At 36.6% G+C, this 10,975-nt stretch overlaps 1 protein-coding gene across 1 annotated transcript; it reads left to right on the top strand.

The window, feature by feature from the left end:
* The first annotated feature begins 494 nt into the window (after nucleotides 1-494).
* Nucleotides 495-10,389, top strand: LOC126824935 (integrator complex subunit 12). The gene is made up of 8 exons (XM_050554389.2): nucleotides 495-544; nucleotides 1,400-1,549; nucleotides 2,374-2,457; nucleotides 4,065-4,420; nucleotides 4,794-4,860; nucleotides 5,683-5,775; nucleotides 6,393-6,512; nucleotides 9,210-10,389. The coding sequence occupies exons 2-8, from the start codon at nucleotides 1,421-1,423 to the stop codon at nucleotides 9,672-9,674; spliced, it is 1,314 nt and encodes a 437-aa protein (XP_050410346.2). The 5' UTR covers nucleotides 495-544; nucleotides 1,400-1,420; the 3' UTR covers nucleotides 9,675-10,389.
* The last annotated feature ends 586 nt before the right edge of the window (nucleotides 10,390-10,975 follow it).

Raw genomic sequence — 10,975 nt, 5'->3', positions numbered from 1 at the left:
TGTCAAACATGTACCGTCGGTCAGAGATGCTACAAATCGACTCTAGCCCAATATTACCCGGTGACACTGGGAGGGACTGCCACCCCCACCCCCTTCCCCGCACACACATATAAATTTTTTATTGGGTCCCGGACGGGATCCTGTCCCGCATGTAAAATCATGGGTCACCACGCCCCTGCATTAAACCCCATATTCCATATCATTTCATAAGCATGTTTGTCATTCAATTTTAGATCTTTATGAGATTTACCCACCCCTTCACAAAAATACAAAACTATGACTAACAAACTCTGTATAATATTGTAGGAGTGTTTTTGTCTATTTTATTATTAAACTGTAGTCTGTACCATATCAATGCTATGGAAATCTAACCGGGCAGCGGAATAAATGATACTAATCTTATTATTATGATAGAAATTGGTTGTGTGCATTTCTGAACCGAATATTATTGTCGAGTGGTCTAAGGGAAGCAACTCCATCTATTTACAATGTACCGGAAGTTTAGGTTAAACCAGCCGACGAGAGTGTATTTTGTAAAATTTAGGTAAAATCTAATATTAAACGACGTTTTAATGTATCTTATAATAACTGAATCAACTGAACATGGTTTCACCAATACTGGAACTACTTGTATTGCAGTAAACCACTAATTTATAAAAAAAACCCCAAGTATTATTAAATCCATATTCTAACTTGTTTATAATATTTCGTTCATCATATTTATATTAATATTATTATAAACAGTGAATGAGTGATTATGTACAGTGGTAAAATTGCGTCAATAAGAACAATACTGGATATATAAAAAAAAGGTTTACTGAGGTCCCTGTCCATCTACGTCTTTATTTGGAAATGAAAAAAACTGCTTAGATTCGAATCAACAAAACAAACCAAATGGATAACCGTCCTACTTTTTTTGGTTCAAACTAGGCTAATGGAAGACAGGTATATATATGCCATGCAGTGACTGTGCTATGGGGTAAAGTTTGCTCCGTCAGCAATTGAATTCCAACAGTCAAGATGTACAATAGAGAACTCGTTTTCTCGTAACATCCGAACGACTAGGCGTATAATACGTTGCCCCTTGCCAGGGCCTCTGTCCTGTAACATTGACAAAGGGGACCCACTTAGGTAAATTAAGATGAACTTTCTTGGCTCTCTTGCATTTTTGTTAGTTAACTCTGATAAATTTAACAGACATGTATTGTCAGTGGGGAGGTTATAAGGTTGTATCTAAGTTTTGTCAAATTGTCCAGTCCGACCAAAAAACTGTTATAAGAATCATATTATCGTTCAAAAACGTCATGTCAAAATGTTGTACGCAATATGCGAGACACAACCTTTTGACGCCCCGCCAACGATATATTGTTGAAAATGATGTTATTCTATATTTTTTTAGATTTTAACGAAGCATTAGATAATGTCTGCTCTTGAACTGGATCCAGTTTTTGTGAAAGCTTTAAAGCTACTGCGATCAAATCATCGAGATTCTGCAGCACAACTGAAAGCTATGCTCGACGATGCACTGACTCAAAAAAAATCAGGAAAGGTATAGCTAGTGTTTATTAAAGTCAGATTAATTTGCTGTCATTAATCAACCGTTTAAATTAAATCATAATTCAGCTCAGATATAGGGGGGTTGGATGGCTAAATGGTTAGCGTGTGCGTGCTGTATCATAAAGTCTGTCATTGAGTCAGCTGGTGTGGTTTCGATTCCCCGGTTGTACGTTACAAGGAGTAGGGTCACCTGTCCAACCTCGTGGCTTTTCTCCGGGTCCTCTGGTTTCCTCCCACTGCTAAAAACCCCTAAGTGCAAGCGAATTATTGAATGAAATTAAACCCTGTGTTAGTCCCAAAATGACCTAGTTTGTGTTGAGTGGATGTTAAACCCCATTTCTCTCTCTCTCAGCTCAGATATATTTGCAATACTCTCGAATAATGCTTATTGTTTATCTCTTAATAAGGTCATTTACTGTAAGCAAACATTAATTTGGCTGCCAGCTAATATTTTATTTGAAAAAGGGTGGTTAGGTGGCCGAATGGTTAACGCAGGCGCGTTGGATCATAAGGTCTGTCATTGAGTCAAGTGGCATGGTTTCGATTCCCGGCTTGTACTTGACAAGGGGTGGGGGCCGCCTTTCCAACCTCTAGGGTTTTCTCTGGGTTCTATGGTTTCCTCCTGATGCTAAAGACCCCTATGCCCAAGTGAATTAATGAAATAAAATTGAACCATATGTTAGTCCCGAAATGGCCTTGTTTGTGTCGAGTGGTTGTTGTTAAACCCCGTTTCTCTCTCTCTCTCTCACAAATGGCACATCTTTACTTTAAGATATTAACTTTAGCTCTTAACACACACATCTCTGTCTGTTTCAGTCAACTGAGCCATCAGCGAAACCGGGAAAGTCTGAAGAAGATGTGGCAAAAAAACGAGAATCTGAAAAGAAACATTTGGAAAAGGTGAATGAATGAATGAATGAAATTAGGTTTAAAGTCCTACTTTTCTGCTCTGATTTGGCTAATGAGGACTTGCATACGCAATGCAGTGTGCTATGAGGGACATTTTGCCTAGACAGTGGCACTACAGCCTACTCTTATATTGAATTCCAACTGCCAAGAGTTCTTTTACGTGCACAATAATGTGTACACAGGACCTCAGGTTTTCGCCCCATCCGAAGGACTAAACATTGTCCCTTGCCTAGCGCTCTGACCCTTGCCACTGACAAAAGGGGGGAACTATGCTGGAAAAGCATAATGAACTTCCACGGCCACATGGGTTTTCTCCGGGTCCTCCGGTTTCCTCCCACTACTAAAGACCCCTATGTGCAAGCGAATTATTCAAAAAAAATTGAACCATGTGTTAGTCCTGAAATGACCTAGTTTGTGTTGAGTGGACGTTAAACCCCATTTCTCTCTCTCTCTATCAAATAAGCATATCTTGCCTTTATGCATGATATCCAGTTGAACTGTAAGAGATGGGGGTAAACCATTACTGATTGTAATTTACTAAATCTAAAATCTCATTTCTTGATTTGGCTGGTGTAAAGAATACCAACCCTCCTCTCCTTACTGATTCAAAGAGACTTAAAGTGGGCAATGTACACATTTATTTTGTGTTATAATTTTCAGTTTCACCAAATTTTAACTAATATAAAATTCAAATTTTAGTAATTTGATTGGATAATATTAGATTGATTTTAGTGCTTAGTGCTTAGCCAATCAAAATTGAAGTATCTACTAAAATTTGGATTTTAACTTTAGTTAAATTTCGTGAAACAGGCCCCTGGAAATTAGTTCATTAAAGATTATAATTTTCTTAGATCTAAAATCTCTTGCTGGTGTAAAGAATTCCCACTTTCCCCTTCTTACTGATTCAAAGAGACTTTAAAGATACATTATGGGAGATTAGATAAAGAGCTGGCAGTTGTAACTATAATAGTTAAAAACTAGATAATGTAAAGGCAATTTGCTGAAAATTTCATTCAAATTGATCCACTATGAACCGAGAATTAAACGATTAAAAATTTCCAGCTAGCCTCAATCATCATTACTAAAGTCAGTACGATAAACAGCATAGTCTCGATTATCCATTTAATCATTAAATTGTGAATGAAAGTTATGCAGTAAATCGGCTCATAATCCACTAAAGATCGCAGGCTAGCGATGCCATCGAGAGTTGATTATGGTCTGGATAAGTTAATTAATGTCTAATTAATAATTTAGATAACATTTCAGGGCTAAAGAAATGAATGAAATGGGGTTTAACGTCCTACTGTTCTGCTCCTATACTGGGCTAATAAAGACGGGCATACGCCATACAGTGTGCTATGAGGGAAATTTTGTCCGGGCAGCGGCACTATCGCCTACTCTTGTATCGAATTCCAACTGCCAAGGGATCTTTTACGTGCATTCCAATGTATACACGGGACCTCGGTTTTCCGTCTCATCCGAAGGACTAGATAGCTGTCCTTGTCAGACCTGCAATAGACAGATTTAGCTCTTGCATAATGTATGTTTAAGTGGGCACTGTAGAAAAATATATATTTATTCTGTATTTTATTTTTCAGTTAAAACAGGATATTAGTTCTTTAAGTGAACCGACAGAAACTAAAAAATCTCGACACGACTCACCATCACGACAGGAGAAGGACGAAAGGAGCAAGGAAAAGGAAAGAGAAAAAGAAAAATTGAAGAAGGAAAAGGAACAGAAGGAGAAGGAAAAACGAGACAAAGAAAAGAGAGAGAAAGAAAAAGTTAAACAGGCGGCCGAAAAGGCTGAACGTGAGAAAGAGAAGAAAGAAAAAGAGGCTGAGTTGGACACGAAGAAGGAAGAATATGATGCTGAAACCGATGAAGAAAATAAAGGAGGGATGGATGCAGATGATTTCGCTTTTGATCTGGGAATCTCTTGTGTTGTTTGCAGGTTGGTTGAATGGGAATTCTATTATATCATAGGTTTAATACAAATTATGTTTTAGGTTTAATACAAATTGTATTATAGGTTTAATACAAATTATATTATAGATCTAATACAAATTATATTATAGATCCAATACAAATTATATTATAGATCTAATACAAATTATATTATAGGTTTAATACAAATTATATTATAGGTCTAATACAAATTATATTATAGGTTTAATACAAATTATATTATAGGTCTAATACAAATTATATTATAGATCTAATACAAATTATATTATTATTTACTGCACGTCCAAGCCAATTATTGAAATAAAACTGTACCATATGTTAGTCCCAAAATGACCTTTCTCTCTCTATTTATTTTCCAGACAATTTGATGTTTCATCTAAAAATCAGCTGGTAGAATGTCAAGAATGTCATAATTTATATCACCAGGTGAGTTAAAATCAACCATGCAGTTTGCGATGAGGGAATTTCCCACGGGCAGTGGTGCTACTGCCTAATCTTTCCAAAAAATCTGATGTGGGAGGGAGGTTTTTATTTTTATGTTTTTATTTTGTCAAAGGATAAAGTAACGACTAGTCTAAATGAATTCTAACATCACATTTCAAGGCAATACATTAACTCATCATGTTGTTAATAGGAGATAGACATGGTGGCTAAGTGAGTAAGACACTGGCTTGATCTCCTGGAGGTCTGGTGTTCGATCCCAGCATTGACCGAGGAGGTTCATCATTTGGATGGGACGAAAAACCGAGGTCCTGTGTATATTTGGCATGCACTTAAAAGATCCCTTGGCATTTGGAATTCGATATAACAGTAGGCCTTAGCGCCGCTGCCTGGGTAAAATTTCCCTTACAGCATACTGTATGGTGTATGGCTGTCTTCATTAGCCCAGTCGGAGCAGAGCAGTAGGACGTTAAACCCCAGTACATTTCATTAACAGGAATGTATGATTATCTAGTGTCGTTCAGGATTGCCGATAACATTTATCAGGGTTGCAGGGTTGCATACACTTCAAATTTTTTCTTCCTGTAACTTGAGATAATTAATGAGATTGTTTTTATTTTTTATGTTTTTAAAATACAAACAGGTCATGCAAACCTTTTTAAGTGACACAATATATTTTTGTATGGCTTTATAACAAGATATTTTAATGATATAGGTCATGCAAACTTTTTTAAGTGACGCAAGAGTATCTGAGAACGCGATATATTTTTTTGTATGGCCTAATAACGAGATATTTTAATGATATAGGAATGTCATCGTCCACCAGTTGTAGATCAAGATGTCAATGATCCACGATTTGTCTGGTATTGTTACAGGTGTGCTAAAACACTCAAGAAAATGGTGAGTGACAATATATTCTTTTATTATTAGATATATGGGGGGAGTGGATGGCCGAATGGTTAGCACGTGCGTGCTGTATTATAAGGTCTGTCATTGAGTCAACTGGCGTGGTTTCGATTCCCTGGTTGTATGTGACAAGGAGTAGGATTGCCTGTCCAACCTCGTGGGGTTTCTCCGGGTCGGCCGGTTACCTCCCACTGTGCTAAAGACCCCACGTGCAAGTGAATTATTGAAATAAAAATGCAACCATGTGTTAGTCCAAAATGACCTAGTTTGTGTCAAGTGAACGTTAAACACCATTTCTCTCTCTCATCCTCAGGTCATTTCAGATCTAACATAATATAGTATCAGTATTTCAATAATTCACTTTCATTCATCCTACTCTCCACCACGTACAAGCCTGGAATTGAAAACGCAAATGTTAGACCACATCCCTCCCAACCTCCCACTCAATAGTTCCTTTTGGGAATAAACATCCCAACATATTTTAATGGCTATTTGATACCAATATTTGAGATTTGGCAAATAAGATACGTGATTACTGTGATTGATTGTTGTAAGGAACAAAACAGTACTTTCTACATTTTTTTGCCTTATTGCTGATATTCCTTTTTCAGGTTGTGAAGCCAAAAGCTAAATCAACGACACCAACACCACCAGTTAAAGAAACGCCAGTTCCTCATAAACCAGCAAAGCCTGAAACACCTGCTGTAGCATTTAGACGAATGGAACCAAAGGTACGTGAACAGAGGATGATCAGTCTTATCTTGGGAAGGATTATAATATCCAATTTTTCTGCTTCAACTGGGCTAATGAAGATTAACATACAATGTGCTAGGAGGGAAATTTTGCCAGACTGTCAAGGGTTCTTTTATCATGTTCCTGGAGCAACGTCTGCGAGTTTTACAACATCTGGACGTTGCTAAATTACTCCAGAATTCCCAAACTTATAGCTATGTTATCTACAGACACGTGAGCAGTAGCGTCCAATCAGAGGTTGTGACATAGTGACCTACATGGAAACCTTCACATTGAACAAACCTTGAAGTTTGCAAATTGATTATCACAGGTAGACATTTTAGCTTGAAGGCGTGAGACTTGGTATTCGTGACGATTGAGGAATCTGATAGGCTCACAAGCTGGGCTTGTACCCAATTGAAATTAGTGCTGAAATATGCAGGGTATTACCTCAGGGTTCCCGCGGTCCTTGAAAATCCTTGAATATCCTTAAATTTAAAATTTCATTTTCAAGGTCTTGAATATCCTTGAATTTCGCGGAAATAGGAAAATATCCTTGAATTTCAGTTGAGATCCTTAATTTTGTTTCAAATGTCTTCAATTCCTTTTAAATATGAGATTATAACGATAGTTGGTAATGTTTTGGTTATTTTTAAGATGAAAAATTGTAACTTTAGGCTAAAAAATGTCCTTGAAAATCCTTGAATTTGACGTATATTTATCCTTGAATATCCTTGAAAAAATGGTTGACGAAGGCCTTGATAAGATATACGTGGTTAAAGTGAGATCAATCCTTTTATTGAAGATGTTCTTTTAAGTGCACGCGACATCATTTTTTTTTAACCATCTGATGTTCCTTGTCAGTTCCTCTGTTCTGCACTGCTGACAAAACCACTCGGGGAACTTTCCCGTGGTGCTTTCTCGGCCAACACCGGGATTGAACCCTGAACCCCCTGGTTAGTAATCAAGTACCTTAATCGCTGGGCCACTAGTAAATCATGATATATCTGTAATATTTTGAAGTTAGTGTGATCATCCTTCATGCACTTTTCTAGAGTTAGCTCCCTTTTCAATAATTGTTAACCATTCTTGAAATGAAATCAAATGGGGTTTAATATAAGTGATGCAGGAAGGAGGGTCTGACTAGGACAGCTGTCTAGTCATTCGGATGAAACGAAAACCTGAGGTCCTGTGTACACATTGGTGTGCACGCATAGGCGTAGGAGCTCAAAGTAATTCAGGGGGGCATAAGAGAAAATTGCCCGAAATCAATATAATATAATCAATATAAAAAGACGAGAAAATACTTTTCAGGCAGTGTGGATCTCATAGAAATAAGTTAGTTATATTTTTTCTCTAAACGTTAATAGAAAATAAAGGTCGTCGAATTTTTCATTGCCCGAAAATAAATTTTTTGCCCCCCCGGCTCCTATGCCTATTTTTGCACGTTAAAGACCCCTTGACAGATGGAATTTGATATAAGAGTAGGCCATAGGGCATCTGTCCGGGTAAAATTTCCCTCATAGCACAGTGTATGGCGTATTCCTGTCTTTATTAGCCCAGTAGGACGTTAAACCCCATTTTAATCGAAATAAACTAATTTAAATACAAATGTAAACAAAGAGAATGGGACCCTTTCAATCTGATTAAAACACAGATCCTATTTCGTTTCATTTTTTATAGTTTAAAATTTCCTTTTACTTGTCTTTACTACATTAGGATCTGGAAGAGTTGTTACAACTTGTCAGATCTGCATGTAGTGTAGGCCATGGAAAGTATAAAAAAAAACGAAACTAAATATAGATCTGTATTTTAATCAGATTGGGACTAAATCTTATCATTGAGCCATCCAAAGTTCTTTAAGTGTGAATCCATTTTGATTCAAATAATTACCAAATGCCATAGTTTTGTCACCATCGGGAACAATCTTGAAAAGCTCAATTATTTGTAAGGTAACAGTTCTATTTGCATGTCCTTTCAGATTAAAATGTATTTCAACTGATTTCGACCTGTTATGTTTAGTGTCTGCAAATTGAATACCTTATTTTGACCCCAACTCAATGGGATTTTTGATTGACCTAAATCAATTAGGTGGAAATCCTTTAAAGACTCTGAGCCTAATTTTAATCATTAGGACTCCCTTGCAAATGTTGAATCACTAATAGGAATATCAATCCAAAAATGGTTCAATTCCATTCGGTAGTTACAAATATATGACAAATTGAAAATTACATCATCAATAAAGGCAGCTCCCTATGTAACACACCTGCCATCTTTATTTGCCATGAACAAAATTGATGGGCCTGTTTTTAATCTGATTGAATCCAAGCTGGCAGATTATCTAGTGTTGGTATTTTGATTTTGTTTTGTTAATTAAATGGATAATGTTTTTTTATCGTATCGACTTTAGTAATGATGCTTGAGGCTAGGCCGAAAATTCAATGGCTGAAATCTTGGTTCAGAGTGGATCAATTTGACTGAAATTTTCAGCAAATTGCCTTTACATTATCTAGTTTTTAACTATTATAGTGAGAACTGCCAGCTCTTTATCTAATCTCCCATAATGTATCTTTAAAAAGTTAATTTGAGTATATTTTAGTGTGGAAAAGGTGTGATATTTCGAAAAATACAAATCACGCATCTTTACTTTAATGTTATAATCCAAGGTTTTTTTTTTTAATCTTTTTTACTTTTAGACTTCAACAAGTAAAGATTCTACCAAAAGTGAGAGTTCGAAACCACTGAGTGGTTTGGCTAGTTTGGCTGCAAATCTCTCAAAATCATCCGAAAGCACGAAAAGTTCTTCTTCCAAATCTTCAGAGCCTTTTAAGGCATTTGCTGCTTTGAAGACGGACCTGACTAAAAATATTGCAAAGTCAGACAGCAGTTCAAAAACTACATCAAGTTCGTCAAAGTCAAGTAAACCATCTTCAAAATCCAGCGATAAATCATCATCTTCTAGTTCAGCAGAAAAATCATCATCGTCGTCATCATCGAGTTCTGGAGATAAACCAATGAGTTCCAGCTCTTCCAGTAAATCGGCGTCATCCACCCCCTCAGCGACTAGTTCTATTAATGCTCTAGTGGCCGATAAACGTCTTCAACAAATGAAGAAAAAAGCAGCCAATAAACAACAAGAACAAAAAGTACACGTTCGTTAATATAATATTCTACGATGTAGTGTTAACAGGAAGTACACTTTGGGTGATATTCTGCGATGTAGTGTAAACAGGAAGAACATATTTCGTGATATTCTACGATGTAGTGTAAACAGGAAGAAGGCCTACATTTTCGTGATATTCTACGATGTAGTGTAAACAGGAAGTACATTTTTGTGATATTCTACGATGTAGTGCAAACAGGAAGTACATGTTCAGTGATATTCTACGATGTAGTGTAAACAGGAAGTACATGTTCACTGATATTCCACGATGTAGTGTAAACAGGAAGAAGGCCTACATGTTCAGTGATGTTCTACGATGTAGTGTAAACTGGAAGTACATGTTCAGTGATATTCTACGATGCAGTGTAAACCGGAAGTAGGCCTACATGTTCAGTGATATTCTACGATGCAGTGTAAACAGGAAGTACATTTTCAGTGATAGAATGATTTGTGAGAATTTCTATTGGACAGAAAACTGGGGTACATCAGGGTTGGATGGCCGAATGGCTAGCATGTGCGCGCTGTCCTCCGGTTTCCTCCCACTGCTTAAGACCCCTACGCGCAAGCAAATTATTGAAATAAAATTGAACCATGTTATGTATATTATAAGAACAAAAAAAAAGCCAATGTTTAATGCAATTGTGATGTCTTTGTATGTGTTACTTGTACTTAAGAAGAATTGTAATGATATTAAATTCAGATAATTTCTACAATTGATGCAGTTGTTTATATTTTATATTGCTTCTTTTCTTTTAGATAATTTGGTATGGGGAATTAGAGGGTGGGTGGCCTAGTGGGAATTCTAGTATTTAAGGCCTAGGCTTAATTTCGAATTTGACCATGTCAGTGATGAAACATTTCTTCTGAAATTAAGCCCAGGGCTTAAATTCGAAAAGTATAATATACACCAATTCGATGTAACTCCATCAATGTCAACACATATGGTTTGAAAATTTAAAACAGAGACCACTCTAAATATTTTAAATTTAAGCCCATGGGCTTAAATTCAAAATTTAAACTCGTTATTAAGTCCATAACAGCAGGGCTTAAATACGAGAATTCCCGTGGTTTAACATGTGCGCGTTAGATCATAATGTCAGTCATTGAATCAAGTGGTGTGGTTTCTATTCCCCCTTGTACCTGAGAAGGAGAAGGATCACCTGTCCAACCTCATGTGTTTTCTCCTAGTCATACGTTCAGTATGTGATCAAATGAAAATTTCTAAACATTAATCATCCACTGTAGATGGTATAAATGGGATATTGTCAAAACAAACCAGCGTCACCTACAATCTTCTCT

The sequence above is a fragment of the Patella vulgata genome, chromosome 6, assembly GCF_932274485.2.
Source record: "Patella vulgata chromosome 6, xgPatVulg1.2, whole genome shotgun sequence".
NCBI lineage: Eukaryota > Metazoa > Mollusca > Gastropoda > Patellidae > Patella > Patella vulgata.
The sequence above is the reverse complement of the archived record's forward strand: the minus strand, read 5'-3'. Positions and strand labels throughout refer to the sequence as shown.